At 41.8% G+C, this 18198-nt stretch overlaps 1 protein-coding gene across 5 annotated transcripts in view; it reads right to left on the reverse strand.

The window, feature by feature from the left end:
* Positions 1 to 6170: 6170 nt before the first annotated feature.
* PPP3CA (protein phosphatase 3 catalytic subunit alpha) overlaps positions 6171 to 18198 on the reverse strand; it is a 191607-nt gene continuing 179579 nt past the window's right edge. For 3 of the 5 annotated variants that reach the window (XM_035112123.2, XM_035112121.2, XM_035112124.2), the window contains 4 exons: positions 18104 to 18188; positions 15783 to 15880; positions 11980 to 12009; positions 6171 to 7899 (listed from right to left, as the gene is read on the reverse strand). In XM_035112123.2, the coding sequence (XP_034968014.1) occupies positions 7703 to 7899; positions 11980 to 12009; positions 15783 to 15880; positions 18104 to 18188 (410 nt within the window). In that variant the 3' untranslated portion in view covers positions 6171 to 7702. The remainder of the gene's footprint in view (positions 7900 to 11979; positions 12010 to 15782; positions 15881 to 18103; positions 18189 to 18198) is intronic. The other 2 variants (XM_035112125.2, XM_035112126.2) reach the window with 1 other exon arrangement.

Consider the following 18198-nt stretch of genomic DNA (forward strand, 5'->3'; position numbering starts at 1 on the left):
GAATCTCCTTTCTTGTAACTTGAAGCCATTAGTTTCGAGTCCTACCCTCCAGAGCAGGAGAAAACAAGTTTGTTCCCTCTTGGCATGTGATAGCCCTTGAGATATCTGATGGCTATCATATCTCCTCTCGGTCTCCTCTTTTCCAGGCTAAACATACCCAGCTCCTTCAAGCGTTCCTCATAAGGCTTGGTTTCTGAGTTGTTAAAGGCTTTGGATAATTGACCATTTCAGGAATGTTCAAAGTATGGATCTTTGAACGGTGATATTGTCTACGTGTGGCATAATGCTTTAACTTTTTTAATTTCCACTCTCAAACTCTTCTCTGCCCAGCTCAGGCCCAGACGAGTGGGAATCAATCCCTGAGAGTGCATCAGAACAAATGGAGAGAAAATGTTCTCTAACCCATTGATGAAGGCTTGAGGGTGCCATGGCTAAACTCTAGAGTCAACAGGCAGTACTTGGGCATGCTTAGCCCTCACACCTGTCAGAATCTAACCAACGTAGCCCCAACAGGCCCCCCTCTAACACAATAGCACAAAGAAGAGGCTAGCAAGCGGCAATGATTAGCCTGTAACCTCAGCAACCGGGCGAGTGATGATGAAGAGAGGATGCAGAAGTCTTGAGGGAGTGGTGTCTCTCTTCTGAGGGGAAAGAAGGAAGGGCTCTGAGGTCTGGACTCTGTTGTACATCTTCCTTAGGCTGATGTAGTCCTAATTCTCATAAAGAGTTAAAACATCTATGCCAACCTGAGAGACCTTGGGCTTTACTACAATAACAAAAAATGGGCCCACATGGGCATACTGTAATTTAATTTTTAACTTTCTGCAGAGTATATTTTTCATCACTCTGGATCTGCAGCGTGGAGATAAATTATGTATTTAGGCATTTGACAATTTTATTAAAGCTCCATTCCCATCTGATTTCTTTCAAACGATCCATATTTCAGGGATTTCATCCTTAATTAATCTTGGCAATACCAAGGAAAATTGGAAGACAGCTTTGGAAAAAAAATGATTTCAAACTTGTATTAAAACTGTGTTCTTCCCATTCCCTCTAGGACCAGTCTGACTCTCAGGGCTGCTGTACAGAGGCGGTTTCTCACACACACACACCCGCGAGATAATCTCCATGTTAAAAAAAATGAAAAGTGTGCTTCTACTTGCACTGCTAGGCTTGATGCTGGTGCAAATATTTACTTTGCTGTGAATACATATTTAAAACCACAAGTGACAGCTTGGAATATTTGGATTTGCTTCTCTGAAAGAAATAACCTGTGCAAAATATCCATCTGTGGTCATTTCCCCCATAGTCTCATTCCCCCCCCCCCAAACCCAGGCACAGATGGTGAATTTGTGGCCTTCCAGATGTGGCTGGAATACAGTCCCCATCATCCCTGTCCATCCTGGCTGGGCCTCATGGGAGTTGGAGTCCAGCAACACTCTGAGGACATCTCACCCAAACAGGTTTTTGATGGTTGCCAGTAGCAAAGACCAGATGGTGCTGGCCAAGCCACACTATCCAACAGGGCAGGAGATGACACAAGAGGACAACTCGATTACATACTGATATGACATCAATCAGGATCTAATCAACTGTGGATTTGAACCACCATGAACCAACTGTTTTACTACCCTGAACCCCTGGCCCACCTGCAAGTCAGTATGGCAAGTTCCCAGTGCAGGGTCAATCTATATGTCAAAAGTCCAAACAAAGCACAGTCCTGCAGAGATCCTGCCCATCCACCAACATGGGCAGTTGAACAGACACAGTACCTTAGCTCTGCTTCCCTTTTGTACTTTGCATGCCGATTGCAGCATCTGGGCTAGATGAAGCAGGTGGCCCTCACCTGTTCTGAGCCTACTCCAGCTAAGGAATCACACCTCTTGTCCCAGAGCTAGCAAGCCCCACCTGGCCAGCTAGGGAGCTGAGCTGTGGGCCCTTGCCTGCCATAACCTTCTGAAGCCCCCCACCCGCTGCTCCCTACACCTCAGAGCCCGCCGTGTTTGGAGAGACAGGGACCCCTCTGGTTCTGGTGATGGGCCCTGCTGCTCTGGTGCCATAGCTGCCAAGTTATCCCTTTTTTAAAGGGATTTTCCATTATGCTGAATAGGCTTCCTCGTGAGAAAAGGGAAAACTTGGCAGCTATGTCTGGTGCACTGACCCCCCCCATCCCTTTGTCATCCTCAGTCACCCCGTACTTCCTACACCAACCTCTCCTTCCCCATTCCCAGCTTGCACTGGTGTGTCCCAGTCCTGGCTACACCCCTTGCCAGGATCCCCTCCTCCTCTTCCCCATTGTCCTGTCAGTTCATGGCATTTACTTGCACGAAAATACAAAGGGGTTTTGAAAGCTCTACATCAGGATCCAGTACCTCTGGTGCTTCCTCTAAGAAGTGTCTCAGCCAAGGGCAATTAATGACACCTTTCTTCCCAGGTACATAGGGATGGCAAAGAAGAAGTCCATGCTGGACACCCTTTCCAGCTTGTGGATAGGAATCTTCGCTGTTCTATAAAACTGTAGCAGAACTTCTTGTACATACCATGGGTCCTTTCCAGATGTACCAGTTACAGTGCTATAGTTGTTGTTTCAGTGGTTTTTTTGGAGTGGAACTGTAGTGGGCTATTTACCTTAATGGTTGCATGCTGCCTATTGGTGGAGAGCGATTGCCCTTTTCCCTGTCCACACCAATATTGGGGCGTATTCAAGATGGAGAAAAGTTCTGCAGTTGCAGTTATACCCCTCCTTTACTCCCAAGCAGTAAAAGTTGGAGTCATGAGCACGTCCCAGGCATAGCTGCCAAGTTATCCCTTTTTTAAAGGGATTTTCCCTTATGCTGAATAGGCTTCCTCGCGAGAAAAGGGAAAACTTGGCAGCTATGGTCCCAGGTATTTATAGGCTTTGTGGGGTTGGGAGGTTGAGGTGAGGGATACCTAATGCTCTTGAGAGAGATTAGACAGCAGAAACAACTTCAGTTCCCTGTTTTAATCTGTGATATTGCTGGCTTTTTGTAAAAAAAAAAAAAGAGTAGCCAATGGGTAGGGAAATGCACAAAATGAGGTCACTCAAAGCACACACTGAGCATCACAGGAAATGTGGGAAATGGCGCAAAACACTTCCCATACAAAATAATGTGGAAGCATGGATTTATTTATTTTTAGGTCCAGTCGTGACCGACTCTGGGGTTGTGGCGCCCATCTCGCTTTACTGGCCGAGGGAGCCGACGTACAGCTTCCAGGTCATGTGGCCAGCATGACAAAGCCGCTTCTGGCGAACCAGAGCAACACACGGAAACGCCGTTTACCTTCCCGCTGGAGTGGTACCTATTTATCTACTTGCACTTTGATGCGCTTTCGAACTGCTAGATTGGCAGGAGCTGGGACCGAGCAAATAGAGCTCACTCTGTCACGGGGATTCAAACCACCGACCTTCTGATCAGAAAGCCCTAGGCTCAGTGGTTTAACCCACAGCGCCACCCGCTTTCCTTGTCCCACCCACGTCCCTGGTTGTCCCTATTTTCATTGGAGAAATGAAGGAGGAAGTAGTAGGATGTCCCTATTTTCGTTGGAGAAATGTTGGAGGGGACACCTCTATTTTCAACAGAGAACTCTTGGATGGTATGGTAATGTTTGGGTCACAGCTTGCCGGCTTCTCTTCTTAAAACTTCAGCAGTTGCCACAGAAAAATACAGGAAAACTAGTTTACTGATTTCTGTGTTTCTAGAAGCAACTGTTGCCCACAGAATGATAGTTATTGATAGACTAAAGAAAAGAAACATACAAAAAATAAGTAAGTTATGGAATCTTAGAATTTGTTTAAAAAAACTACTATTATTATTTTTTAAAAAAATCACAATTGGCTTCTTAAACAGAAAGAGAAAATAGTCTAACCCATCCAATGTTGCCCAGAAGTTTTTGTATCAGAGATATTCCTCAGCCGTTTGTAGACTGAGTCAAAACCTGATCTCCTGCTATTGTTCATTCTTCATATTGTACAAATCTCCATTGTGCTCCTTTTGCCAGATTCAAAGTGTGAATTATGGAGGAACGGCACATTCCGTACTCATGGTGGACAGATGCTCCTGTGCAAGAATGTGCCTGCAAAATATATTTATTCCAAAAATACAGCAGGAGGAAATGTGGCCTGCTTGGGACGCAGTGACTGTAACATGTGTTGGTGATATCACAGTGCCTCACTTTCCATCATGAATTTTTCAGTGACAGTTCATTATCAGTAAGTGGAGAAAACAAAACAGAAATGAAATTCCTGGAACGGGTCCTAAAAATCCCTACTTTACACAAAAGACACTGCTGTACACCGGAAATTAAATACTTCAGATCCAGGGAAATTCAAGCCACATCTGTAGCATACATTTAAGGCAGTATTACACCACTTTAACAATCATGGCTTCTCACAAGGAATCGTGGGGAAATGTAGTTAAGTATTTATATGCAAAATATCCCCTTTTGCTCATACATCCATACTTTGGGCTCCACACTCAATCATGAAGCTCACTGGGTGACCTTTGGCCAGTCACTGTTTCTCAGCCTAACCCATGGATAGGTTGGGAGGATAAACTAGAGGGGGAGGGGAGAATGACACACACTATGCTTGAAATCCTTGGAGTAAGGCTGGGATGGGGATGCTGGTGGCGCTGTGGGTTAAACCACAGAGCCTAGGGCTTGCCGATCAGAAGGTCGGTGGTTCGAATCCCTGGATGGGGTGAGGTCCCGTTGCTCGGTCCCAGCTTCTGCCAAGCTAGCAGTTCGAAAGCATGTCAAAGTGCAAGTAGAAGGTAAGGCAGGAAGGTAAACAGCGTTTCCGTGCGCTGCTCTGGTTCGACAGAAGCGGCTTTGTCATGCTGGCCACATGACCTGGAAGCTGTACGCCGGCTCCCTCGGCCAATAAAGTGAGATGAGCACCGCAACCCCCGAGTCATCCGCAACTGGACCTAATGGTCAGGGGTCCCTTTACCTTTACGGCTGGGATAATAAATAATAAGTAAATAAAATGAACATACTTCCCTTGCTCTCTCTCAAGTTGCCTTTTCTCCTTCACACACAGTGCTTCCACATTTTTGCCTTTGATTTTTTTTTTTCCTATGAGAGCTGAGAATTCAAGTCAGCTTATCGTTTAAAGCGGCACTGGGAGGCATGGCTAGAATCTGGGGAAAATTCAGCTGGCCGGGTAATATGGCAAACTCCTGCTCAGCCATGAAGTCCATTGGGTGACCTTAGGCTGGTCATTGTCTCTTAGCCTAACCCACCTCAGAGGGTTGCTGTGAGGATGAAGTGGAAGGGAGATAACCAGCACACTGTGCCTTTAGCCCCTTGGAGGAAAGGTGGGCTATAAATGTGATATATAAATAATAAAATAAATGTGTGTCGGGGGGGGGGACTTGTGGAAGTAGCAGCACAAATAGTCTGTGTAGCAAAATTAAACTGCTACCATTCAATCAAAGGGAATCGACATATGAATTTCCCCTGTGTTGTTCGTAATTATGACTGGTGCAGGTAGGTGGGTGTTGCAGGAATGGGCAAAAGAGATCTTGCATCTAGGACACAGTGTAGGTTGAATGATCTGCTGGGACGTGTTTGAAAGAAAAGGTCCAGACATTCCACCCTCCTTTGCCAGAAGCTGATCAGACCTACAAAGGACAAGTAGCTGAATGATGCGGAAGAAACCACCTCTGGAGCGAAACCCTCAAAGTGAAAGGCATTTTTTCTTTTGCTACAATGGAAGTGTGAAAGAACTTGAGGATCTCCTTTTTATCCCGAGAGCCGATCCCTATGATTTTGCAAGTAGGGCTACCAGAATGTGCATAAGCAGAGGGGAAGGGCTGCGGCGGTAGACCTTGTGCTTTGCATTCTGAAAGTCTCGGGTTCAATCCCTGTCATCTCTCGATAAGGATGAGGAAGACTCCTGGCTCGATTGACCCCTGGAGAGCTACCACCAGTCAGCAGAACTCAGCTAGATGCGTCAATGTTCTGACATGGTAAAGGGCAGCTTCTTCTGTTCCTTAAGTCTCACTTAAGTCATGCCTACCCGAGTGCAGGGATTGCTACCTAGGATATGCAACAGACAAGACAACGGGGTGAGAGCCTCCTACCCGCATGGTGAGGATTAAACACATAATAGCATGCTCCAGAGATTTAGTGTGAGGAGCCATAGGTTCATGCACATTTTTATTGAGTAGTAATATAAAATGCTTTTTTTTTTCATTGTTACAAGTGCATGCTTTGATTGCCAACATTTCATAAGTCAAATTACAAAGGCAAGGCTGTAGGCTGTAGTGAATTACTTGGGCACTTATACAATTGTTAAAAAATATCAGTGGACTGCTTTTGTTGGTTTTTCATCTTCCTTTAAGAATGAACCAGTTGTAACCCGTAACTGATATACAAAGGGAAAAAAGTGAAAAAATTACACGGTTTGTGGCACATGACAGAACGTAACAAAATGACTAAACCATCATGACATTAACAGTTATCATGCATTTAGTTTCACATGTAACTACAAACTTAGTTTAAATTTCACAAGGTTTGCTAAACATGCTAACCATCGATATGTGCACTGACAAGCTTATATTAAAAACTTTTAAGAATACTCTCCCCCTTAGATTTTTCAAAGCTTTTTTTTTTGATTACAAAATTTCAAAGGCATTAGCATTTTCTTTTTAGAGAATATAAAGTACGCCAGTACATACATTTCCAGTATAAGTCAGACCACTAAGCGCATTACAGTCCCATACAGGCCTATACAGCCAATTTTTTTTCTTAAAAAACATGCATAGGCAGATTTTTACAGAATATAGATGCTTTCACTGCACTTAATATGGTGTCTTGTTCACTATACTTAAAAATGCACCACTCATAAATATTTAAATTCAGCAAGCCACAACCAAGACTTGATTTACCAAAAAGAAAAAGAATAAAGAAAAGATTCCTAAATATAAACAGCAAAAAGAAAAGAAAAAAGGAGTATCATTATTCCAGTTTTATTTTCCTTAAAAACTTAAAAGAAAAGATTTCTCACTGCCAAATTAGTTAAGGTAAATGTTATATTTAAAGAAGGGCATTCAAGCACACTAAAGAAACCTGAGGTAAGCATAATCTGTACAAAATTAAACTGTCCTTTTTGGCATTTTTAACAAATTTGCAACTTTTTTTTTTAAAGATTGCCTAATTTTTTTTTTAAGATAGCCGTCGTCTGACAAGAGTAGCAAAACATTATCAATAAATAGTCTCCTTATTTAGTTTGTACATCACTTTGTTAAAAATGTTTTTGATGTTGTCCATGTTTAGTGCTGCAACTGTAAACGTACAATAGTTAGTAAGAAATCAGACAAAATTGTCATGTCCAGTAACATAATAAAAGGCCTTTCAGTTAACATATCTAGAAGTTTCCAATGCAGTAGGAAAACATGTTCATTCCCCTAACTTTGCAATATATACCAGCATTAGCTTTCATTTAGTTTTCTACAAGCATTTTAAAGGCATATCCAAGGAGGCGTTGAACCTCCACCCCCCACCCACCAAAATAAAGTCTACTATCTCTTCTTAGATGATATTGTAAACTGAATCCAACACCTGGCCCCCAGAGCAAGTAAGCTATCATCAGAGGCAAGAACACCCCACTGCTGATAAGCAGCAATCCCATCATGCCCTGCAGCTCAAAAACAAAAAAATCACAAGTTGGAAACGGTCACTGAATATTGCTGCTATTACTGCCATTACTGTCAGTGCCATTAGTCTCTGAGGAGATTGCCTTGTTGATGGAGTTAAGGTTGGCATCGGATGGCATGGCATCTCTGCGAGGGGGCATCCGTTCGTTAATCCGGTCCAAGCCTTTGGCTTCTTCAAAGCTTGTGATCTTATGCTGCGGCGAGAATCCTTTGATAGCTACACAGAGAATTGGGGTGTGGGGGAGGAAAAACAAAAACAAAAAAACAGAGAGGAAAGGGAAAGTCAATGGCAACAAAGTGTTGGCATTTTATCAGCTTACTGAACAGTCAACTGAGTTGAGAAATTCCTTCACGGTGAAGAAAATAAAATGGCAATGCGATTAAAGCTTCTGGATGGATTTGGAAACAGCTAGAAAGTAGATAGCCAATGTATCTTGAAAGTTTAAGATGCTCCCAACAAAATTCAATTCTGACATTTTATTTGGTGGTTCGGTGTGGAATGAACATTTTTTTCAGGAACAAGTAGTGCTCACAGAAAAATAACAAACTAAAATCTCCTGTCTTAAAAGTGTAGGGTTCAGTTTCACAAATATTGGTGCAGTGAAGCCATCACAAAAGGAAGCTGGTTTGATGTTGTAAATGGCAGCTCCCACATGTGTTTGTGCGAATGAAAACACTGGCTTGAAACTGGGAATGCAAAACTGACTTTAGGGTATTAAAAGAAAATGTCTGGACTGGTCTTGAGTGATAAATGGTTGCGATGTCCTCACAGTCTCATTCAAGATAGAATTCTTGTTGATTTCCAAGGGAGATTTGTTGTTGTTGTTTTCTTTCGAATAGGCAATGTAGGATGAATTTAACAGCAGAGCAGCTGTCAAGAGGCTTCACAGAAATGATTGAACATTCAAAACTACAGCTTGCCCAAGAATTCTGGTTTGTAGCCTTTCAATAGCTATTATTTCCAGGCGTGCCAACCTCACTGCAGAGGTTGTATGATGCCAAATGAAGACTTAGGTTCTCCTTTTAACAAGCTTTGCGAACCAGCTTCAAACCTTGATTAAGATTCCTGCCTAAAAACTAGGACTCTGGTTAGCCTTCACCCCAGTCAACATCATGGTTGATGTTATTTGGAAGGGGGATGGAGAGCAGTAGCAAGCTATGCAATGGTCCACTCCCTTAATCATGGTAAACAGATTGTTCCCATTATATAGGAACCTGCATTGAGTGTTTATGAAATTTATCATATGAGGATACCCTTATAATGCATTAGACAGAAGGTCCTCAGTGTCTTCACTACAAAAGAAATGATCATGCACTACTCAGGAACGATAACCTTCTCTGTCAGCCCTAGAGCGCTACAGGATAATCTGGTTAAACTGCAGTAATTGAGTGTGACATGGATGCTGAATATCATTCTTTTTGGCATATTTGTCCTTAACTTTGAAAGTGTAGGAACATAGGAGCCAGTAAGTGAATTTAAAAGTCAATGAACTCGCCCTTCAGCAATGACATTAGGAGTTCCACATTGATCTCACTAGGTATTTCACACACTCAATGAAAGGGGGAAAATTCAAGGGGCTTGATGCAATTCCATCCTTTAGAGGCTTACTTTAGAGGGTTTAAAGCAAAAAAAAAAAAAAAAGGGGAAGGGCTCTGGGCAGCAATCCAAGAAACAGGCTTAACTTATTGGTTGCTGTTAACCCTTGGTGTGTTTCCCACCTCTTATTTTAGTAAAAAAAATATCAATTGAACAAATACATATTTCAAGAATGTTGGTTATGTTTCTTTCTGCTGGGTTTCTTAACATGCAAGATAGCCAAGATGGTCAGTTAGTACCAGCAACATGGGGAGAGAATACTGGGAGGGTGTGAGCAAAAAGGAGGGAGTTGGAAACTAAATTTGCTCTTTGGTTTATCTGTCAAGAGGTATAATCAATTTTGTTCTCCATTAGGGAGAAAGCATAATCCTTTCTGAATTTTGAGATGACTTTCCCCCACCCCTCACATTTCTCCTTGAAGGCAAAGTCCCTGGTACTATTAAACCACTTGTGTTGAATTTTGTGGCAAGGACAAATCCTCTCATGCTGACATTTTGCCAACCACTGCTGTGGAAATATGGACTGCAGACAGATACGGAGGACCAATTCCCCTCCCCCCCCCCAATGTGGTGATTTCTTTTTTCCTGCTAGGTGGAAACCACTGCATACTGGGCCATCTGAAGGGGTGGAACATAAAGATGGCTTTGAGGCTATCATGGCTTCTGTAAAAAACCAACAATTTAAGTCAGTGGATTGGATCCAAAGAGCTGTGAGTGGTTCCATAAAATGGGTGTAAGATTGCCATACAATGCTAGAACAGATAGGGCCTTATTCTTCAGCCGGAACAAGAGCCTGTGCAAGAATAATAATAGTGGAACACTTGTAGAGAAGAAGGCTTGCACACGTTTCTCAAACAAGAGACCCTGGTGTAAAATGGCCCTTCCGTGAGTGGAAGATGCCTCCCGCATGTGGAAGGGTATCTTTGGATCCACTCCAAAATGCTTAATCTTTGCATGTTGGACCACTTCAGACAACATAGTTTGCTGTGGAATCTACCACCCTTGGTTGTCTGGAAACTTCCCTTCACCGCTTGTAGCCCACATGTTCCCACCTATTCCCCACAAATTCCATATAGGTTTCATACTAAAGATAACTTGAACAAAGACTCATAGCAGAACATTCAACCCCAGCCCTCTTAAAAAATTCACCACAGTGTTGTCAATTTTGATCCAGTCCTTTGACGTAGGTGTATCATGAATGGCAATGTGAAGTGTAAGGCAGTTTAATTTTGCAGGATGCTCAGCTGTGGTTGGATGTATGAACACCTAGACTCCGTCAAAGGCCTGCACAGGCCCCTAGTAAACACTTGTTTATGTAAACAGAATCCATATTAGATTTCCCAAAGGCAAAAGCTTTTCAGATCAATCAATCTTTGGTTACAGTGCAATGTAATGATCAATAAGAAGTTTAACTTGAACAACGCATATTCCCAAAATGGGCTGCACATCTTGGTGTCAAGCAGACATATTTATACACCTTTGTGCTGAAGAATGTGCTCTGCTGCAGTTGCTGGTCAGACAATGATTATTAGCAGTTTACATTGAGAAGTAATACTAAAAACACGACACAGTCACAGAAATCACAGGAAAAAAAACAGCCAAACTGTCAACAAGAATGCACATTGCAGAGTAGAATTTGCCAACAGGAATAGAGAATTCCAACATAAATAGCAGCTCACTCACTGCTATTTAGAAAGCAGTTGTATTTTCTCTTACTTATTGCTAAGAATTTTGTTCACTCCTGTAACAAAAAGATCAAAAAACAGATAGGAGGGCCAAAATGGCAGTCTTACTCCATGCCAACAGAACTAATGACTAATGATTTTTCTTCTTTTTTTGGAAAAAACCTTAAGTTTTAGGGGGGCAAGAACAAAATACAACTGAGTAATTTTTTGGTTTTGTTTTAAAGGGGAACTTTTGAGAGTCTTCTTGCAAAACAATTTGAATTACTAATTGAATCATCATGTATAGAAATATTCCAGTATGCATTTGGAGATCTATTAACTGTACAACTAACAAAATTGTTTTAAGAGCTGAAACAAAAGGATCCCTGAGAAAGGCAGCTTGAAGTTTTGCATTCAATATCTTCGACAGTAATTCATTTGTGCTGGTAGTCATTTGAAATGGTGTTGGTTTTAACAGCTACATTAGAGAAAATTCCTGATACTTGCAGGGGAATAAACCTCATAACATCTCCCACTGTTTTAATATTTTCCCACTAAAGGGACATTTTAAAATATGCTAAATTACAGTGAATACTCGTTCAAAAATAACTTTCACTAGAGACCTCAGCAAAGGGAGAACCCCATTCAACTTTCTCAATTTTCAGATATGTCTTAAGGTGACATGGGGAACTGATGAATCCCCCTTAAGGGAAACTGTTTGTATGTCAAATGGCTTTTACTAAAGTGCTGCCATGCCCCCTTTGAGCCGAGTTGCAAGCTTTCTTATCCTTGTGCAACACTGATTCGGCACCTTAAGCTTAATGGACACAGATCAGAACATCGCTGCAACTTTAAGAAACAACACCAACAACAAAAGGAACACTTTCCCCTTTAAAGCAAGTAAACTTAGGTTAATACTGAGCCACAATTGTTAGCTCAACACCCACACACTCTATACAAGCTACAGCAAAAATGAATACACCCAGCAGAGCCCTTCTCTGTTGTAACAACAACAGAAAGGGGTCTGGCCAATTTACCTTCATCAGCCTCAATAGCCTCAACAGTAGCTGAAGAGAAGAAAGGGGTAGCAAAACGAATGAGAAAAATGAGCAGAGGATTTAACTCTAAGAACAAGTCAGTGAATAGCAAAGGAGCTAGTACACTTGAAGGTTACTGTAAGTGCTGGATTTTGACACAGAAGACAACATAGAATGCTACACACAAAACAGACACAGGTATCGTAATTTGCAGGCAATAGATTTCTTTCTTTCTTTCTTTTTTAATGGGGGGGAAAAGTGAAAGATACTGTACTAATTTGTTCTTAAATATCTAATAAAATAAAATAGCCACATGGATTAAATTGAAATGCTACACCGTATTGTCCATACAATATACAAAATTGACGGTATAAAAGGGTGGCTGCAACACTGAATGGGGCAGGTTAGATTGCAGAGTGTCTAGTAAGACATATCGTGGCATTAAAGCCAGTGGACGAAAGTACCAGCAATGCAGATCAGCAAAATACTGAAGCACCCTTCGGTCAGCAGGGGGACTAAGGGAAAAGATGGTTTCTGATAATTTGGGGAAATACTTTTCTTTTCTCCTGTATGCTTTTTAAAAAGAAATACTGAAAAGACTTTTCAGTGTTCAATATTTTGTTTGTGGGTTTCCTTGTTTAAGATGGCACAGAACACAATCTTTTCAAGTGCCCCATACTGTTAATTTTTTTAAAAAAAATGTTTTGATTTTATTTAGATCTGAACTACTGGCAGAACAACTGACCATTTCAAAGTTGCTGGTAGTATAGCATAGATTTCAAACCACCATGGCCTTTTAAATAGGGCTTAAGAAGCATTTGCAAACAGAAATGAACATAAAAGTTAATATTAGAAATGCATTGTTACATTATAGCTTGAATGTCTTTTTGACAGCCAGATGCACCTAAATCACCATTGGTATTAAGTATGGCAGCAAGGAAGCCTATCTGCCTATAAGAGAAACACACTGGCCTGGGTCTGGTTTAGAATGTTGCATTTTATTTTTTTATTTTGTAGTTGCAAAGATTAAAATGGACTGAGATCAGTGGAATCTCATCAAGTGTCATATTGTATCAAGGACAAGTTCCCCCATGGAATCTATAGCCCTCGGGTGCAGCAAATAAGATAACTCAATAACCAAAATAAATATGCATAATAAATAAAGAGGAAAGAGACAATAAAACTTAAGATGAGAAAAAGGATCAAAACCAGCACAACACACTAAAATAATGGTCACTAAGAATGTACACATTTCACAGAATATATTGATCATATTTTCTGTTAATACATAGCACAGTCGGCAAAATGTGCTTAACAGAAACTATGTAGATTTCAGTATATTTGGTGAATGGTGCAAGGTGTTAACTAATGGGTTGTGTATAGTAATGTTTCACTAAGCTATAATACTGCAGTATGAGGGAATTTCCCAATAGCCAGGCTTTTGGACAATCTGAGAGAAGCAATTGTATCAAGACAACAGCGGGTTTCTTGTTTTTTTCTCCAGGATGGGTGGGTGATAAAATTCTACGAATGTCAAGGGACTAATAATATGAAGCAAATCCCTTATGTGCCTCAATAATTCCATTAGTGTGACAAACACACTTTGGTCATCATATTGCAGCATTTACAAAGCAGAACGTTACCATATGTGTAACACACAAGCCACCAAAAAGAGAGTTTACCACAGAATACCTGAATCTTCTAGATAAAGAGAAAAAGAGACAGAAAGGGGAAAAATACAGGAAAGAAACTCCAAGAAAGAAATGGGAAAGTTAGAGGCTGAGACTGAGTTATTGAAAAGGCGAATCTCCATGTCTCACAGTTAAAAGCTACATCATAATTATGGCTGGACACTCATGGGTGCATGTTACACAATAGTAAAAACAGAAAACAGTTAATACATTAAAATATTTGACTGTGGCTCCTTACTTCAAGAGGAATATTCTACTAGCTATAGCGCGGCTGCTCATACAAAATATGACTTGAAACAGTAAGTGAGAGAAAGTGCCTCAATGCTTGCATATATAGCAAAACCACCATTAAAATGTTCTTCCCTTTATTCAAGTCTGCCATATGCGGCATTAGTTATTCACAAGCCATTAGTTATTCACTGGCCCTCAGAAACTGAATTCCAGTTACAGAATTCCAATACTGCAGTTCTCCATGAAGAAGAGAAAAAAGGAAGAATGCAATTTGGTAGTTATCAGCTGGCCTAAGGGAGGATTGGCATGTTGGCCAATAATTTGCAGTTTTTCACATACAGTTTCTGCCATTTTTCTAAAGGGAGAGAGGCCATGCTCAGTAAGTTGCTTATGAATACCATACAATGAAAAGCAGTCTTGCATGCTTGCAAGCACAATGGGTGGGAAAGAAAACCTTCTCAAGCTTTGAAAGATGAGATTCTCAAGCAGAGAACCTTCTTCCCATCCTCTTTATCCATGGCCTTTAGAAGCTGTCAACTAAGAAGTTAGACAGGGCAGATGAGTTTCACTTCACAGAGATCCACTGTATTTGGATTCAGGTTGCCCAGGACTCTGGAGGAGGTGGGGAGGCAGACATGTCTTGGGAGGGGAAGTTCAGGTCACTTATTTGGAGCTTTAGCTACTGCCTGCCAAAGCCCTTGGCATTGGGCTCCCTGGCTTGCTCCAGTATTCTGCTTGTGGTACAGTAAAATGAATGATGTACCAGCAGCAGGCCCCTCCCTGCAATGGTGCCTGGCTTACCAGACTGCAGGCTAAGGTGGGAGGACCAATGGCAGTAGAGGAAACCTGAACAAACCACTGGGCTCACTGCATTATGAGGAAATGAAAGCGGTTGCTGCACTGGTGGGTCAAGATGGATGAATTCAGAACAGGACCTGCCCTGCAGCTGACTTGCTCATATTTCTGCTATTTAAATCAGCTCCTGTGAAAGACTCTTTGGGAGCTGCATTGAGGATAAGTTAAAATGGTGGATGCACTGGCACATTCAGCCACAGGGCACTACATTTCTGTCCATGCCAGAACCTCCCTCCACTAATAATAATAATAATAATAATAATAATAATAATAATAATAGGGGTGGGGTGGCAAACTGAGGAATACAAATGCCACTGGTATCACCTACTTTCTTGGGATCCCAGCTTTTGCCTGAATATGTTGTGGATGGGGACTACTCCTAAGGGAAGGAGTTTCAGAACTATGCAAGAAGGAAAACCTATTCACATGCAGTGGATATGCCCCGGCTTTTGTAAAGTTAAGCTGCCAGAACCAAGATAGATATGTTTTTAAGCTATCATAGTAAGCTGGTACAAGCCTCAATTAAGTTCCTTATGCTGAAGCCAAAGTCTTATGCATGGATCTCCACTAAATGTGGTTTCTGGATAGCTCAACCCATCCTAAATGAGGGGGGCCAGGGAGCAGCTTGGCTGTGTATGTGTGTGCTCCCCCTTTTTTAAAAGAAACAAACAAAAAAACACCCGAAAACAAAAACCCCAGTCATTTAGATGACTCTTTACCTACATATGAGGCAGCAGTGTCCCAGAGAAATAGCAGAGATCATTTTGCCCTTCACACGTGTAACTCTCCCCTATATATGTAGAGTCACCCCCTCCCTTTAAATATTGCCAAGTATTGCAAACAGGGGTTGCGTGCATTTATTTAGTTTGGTTTTTTAGCCAAATTTTGTGAGCCAGCTTCTAGTCACTCTGTGGTCTCTCTCTCTCTCTCTTCTTGAAGAGACTGCATTTATATAGCGGAAAGGAATTCTGTGCTTTAGCAGCCGAATTTATGTACATCATAGCACACATACACAAACATGCTTACCGCTTTGCAGAGTTTGTTTTCCTCCAGAGAGCACCCCACTGGGCAGCATTCCTGTTGGGGTCAACCCTTTCAGTGTCAGCACACTCTCACTCTCTTCCCTGGTAGAAACAGGATGAAGCAATGTCAATTGCAGCCAGCAACTTATGCGGTCAGAAAGAAGAGAAGGGAAGAGCTAAGCACTTCCTCATTGTTTCTAGATCCAGCTCTTTCTAGATCCAACATCTTTATTCATTTTTATCTCACTTTTATTTTGCCATGGAACCTAAGGTGGAGTGCATGTGGTTCCCAGGCAGTCACCCATCCAGGCACTGACCAGACCCAGAACCGCTTTAGTTTAGCAAATCTAAAGCTCATGTGGCTGCAGAACACACCCTTGTTACATTTTTTTTATAATATATGAGTTGTATCCAAAGTAGCACTAAGTAACTCAGGACCAGGCATCCCCAACCTTCGGTCCTCCAGAAGGTTTGGACTACAATTCCCATCATCCCTGACCACTGGTCCCGTTAAGCTAGGGATCATGGGAGTTGTAGGCCAAAACATCTGGAGGGCCACAGATTGGGGATGCCTGCTCAGGACAGATAAAGGGAAGTACTTTTCACAACAGCACATAGTTAAAGTATGGAACTGACTCTCACAGGAGGCAGTCATGGCCACCAAGTTAGATGGCTTTAAAAGAGGATTAGACAACCTCATGGAGAAGAGGGCTTCTGGTGGCTACTAGCAACGATGTCTAGGCTCTGCTTCCACAGCTGCAAACAGCAATGCCTCTGAATACCAGTTGGTTGGAAACCACAGGAGGGGAGAGTGCTCTTGTGCTCCTGTTTTGATTGCTGGTTTCCTACAGGCATCCAGTTGGTCACTGTGAGAACACGATGCTGGACTAGGTGGGACACTGGCCTGTTCCACCTGGATCTTCTTATCTTCTAAAATCCTTGCATGAGCAGAACAACTTCCACTTGTGGAATAGGACTTATTCCATGTGCCCACTAAATCTGTTATGGCTGTTCCCTACCCCCCCCCCCCGGAGCAGATGTGAGGATGGCGCTGCAAGCACAGAGGGCAAAAAATCACGTTGTGCAAGTGGAGGTTGTCCAGTGTGTGCAATTATTTAGTTGGATGCCACTTATGTTGTTATGTATTGGATTTTTTTGTATTGCTGTAAGCCACTTTGGATGGAAATTTAGGCCTAAAAAGCAGGAAACATGGATAATAAATAAAACAACTGGTCCCCTACCTCCTAGTTCTAATGCAGTCATAACTTGGATCCCGAATGCCTTGCGATTTGAACGTTTTGGCTCCTGAATGCCGCAAACCCAGAAGTGAGTGTTCCAGTTTGTGAACGTTCTTTGGAAGCCAAACGTCCGATGTGGCTTCCGATTGCATGCATGAAGTTCCTGCAGCCAATCGGAAACCGCGCCTTTGTTGTCGAACATTTTGGGAAGTCGAACTGACTTCCAGAATGGATTCCGTTCGACAACCAAGGTACGGCTGTACTGGGATATGGAGTAGCAAAGACATGAGAAACACATATTCCTGACTGCATCATTTTAATGCAAACTTCCTCGGCAGAGGCCTACTATTAAGATTAAAATTCCAATTTATTCTTATTTAACACCTTTTTGGCACATCTTTGATAGCCATGCAAGCTTATCTTGTCAAGATATCAACAACCTGATGCATTTGCATTTTAATGAATTTGCCAGGTATGCATACTTTGTGTGAGCTCACACGACTATATTCTGATGAGGATTATAACCATTTGGAATTTCCATTGTGTGCTGCTGCTTGGAACCCAATGATTTCATCTTATTTGTGATTTATGACAGCATTAGATGTTTGGTGGTTTGGCATGAGCTTGGAAATCCTGGTTGGCTCCTGAATGGCCGCAAAGCAGTAGGAAGGAAGGCCAAATTTAGAGACAGAGGAACATCGAAATTTGCCTTATACCAATTCAGATCACTGGTCCTTCTAGCAGTTTTCTCTGGGTGTTGAATGTTACCTTATTTGATGTAGGTTGCTTATTTTAAAGTTATGTTTTATTATCACATTTTTTGTATTGCATTAGATTGTTATAAGGTGTACATTATTTGTTTCTTCAGATTGTAAACCGCCTTGGGTATTGTAAGATAGAAAGACAGTATACAAATTAAAAGTGATGATGATGATGATGATGATGATCAAGGCTACATTCTGGATGAAACAGAACCAGTTTGAGGGAATTAAAAACAAAGCTTTCAAATGGCGAGTGCATCAACATAGAAGCAGCATTTTAAAGCACTGTGTCATCCTTGTAATAAACAGTAGCAACGAAGTCATACCTCAGCACAGAGAATACTCGAGCCATTTTGCCTATTGCCCGGATCTTGTTCCTTATGACTTCTTTCCGAGCTGCAGCTGTGGCACCTATAAGGGG

The sequence above is a fragment of the Zootoca vivipara genome, chromosome 9 (genome assembly GCF_963506605.1).
Source record: "Zootoca vivipara chromosome 9, rZooViv1.1, whole genome shotgun sequence".
Lineage (NCBI taxonomy): Eukaryota > Metazoa > Chordata > Lepidosauria > Squamata > Lacertidae > Zootoca > Zootoca vivipara.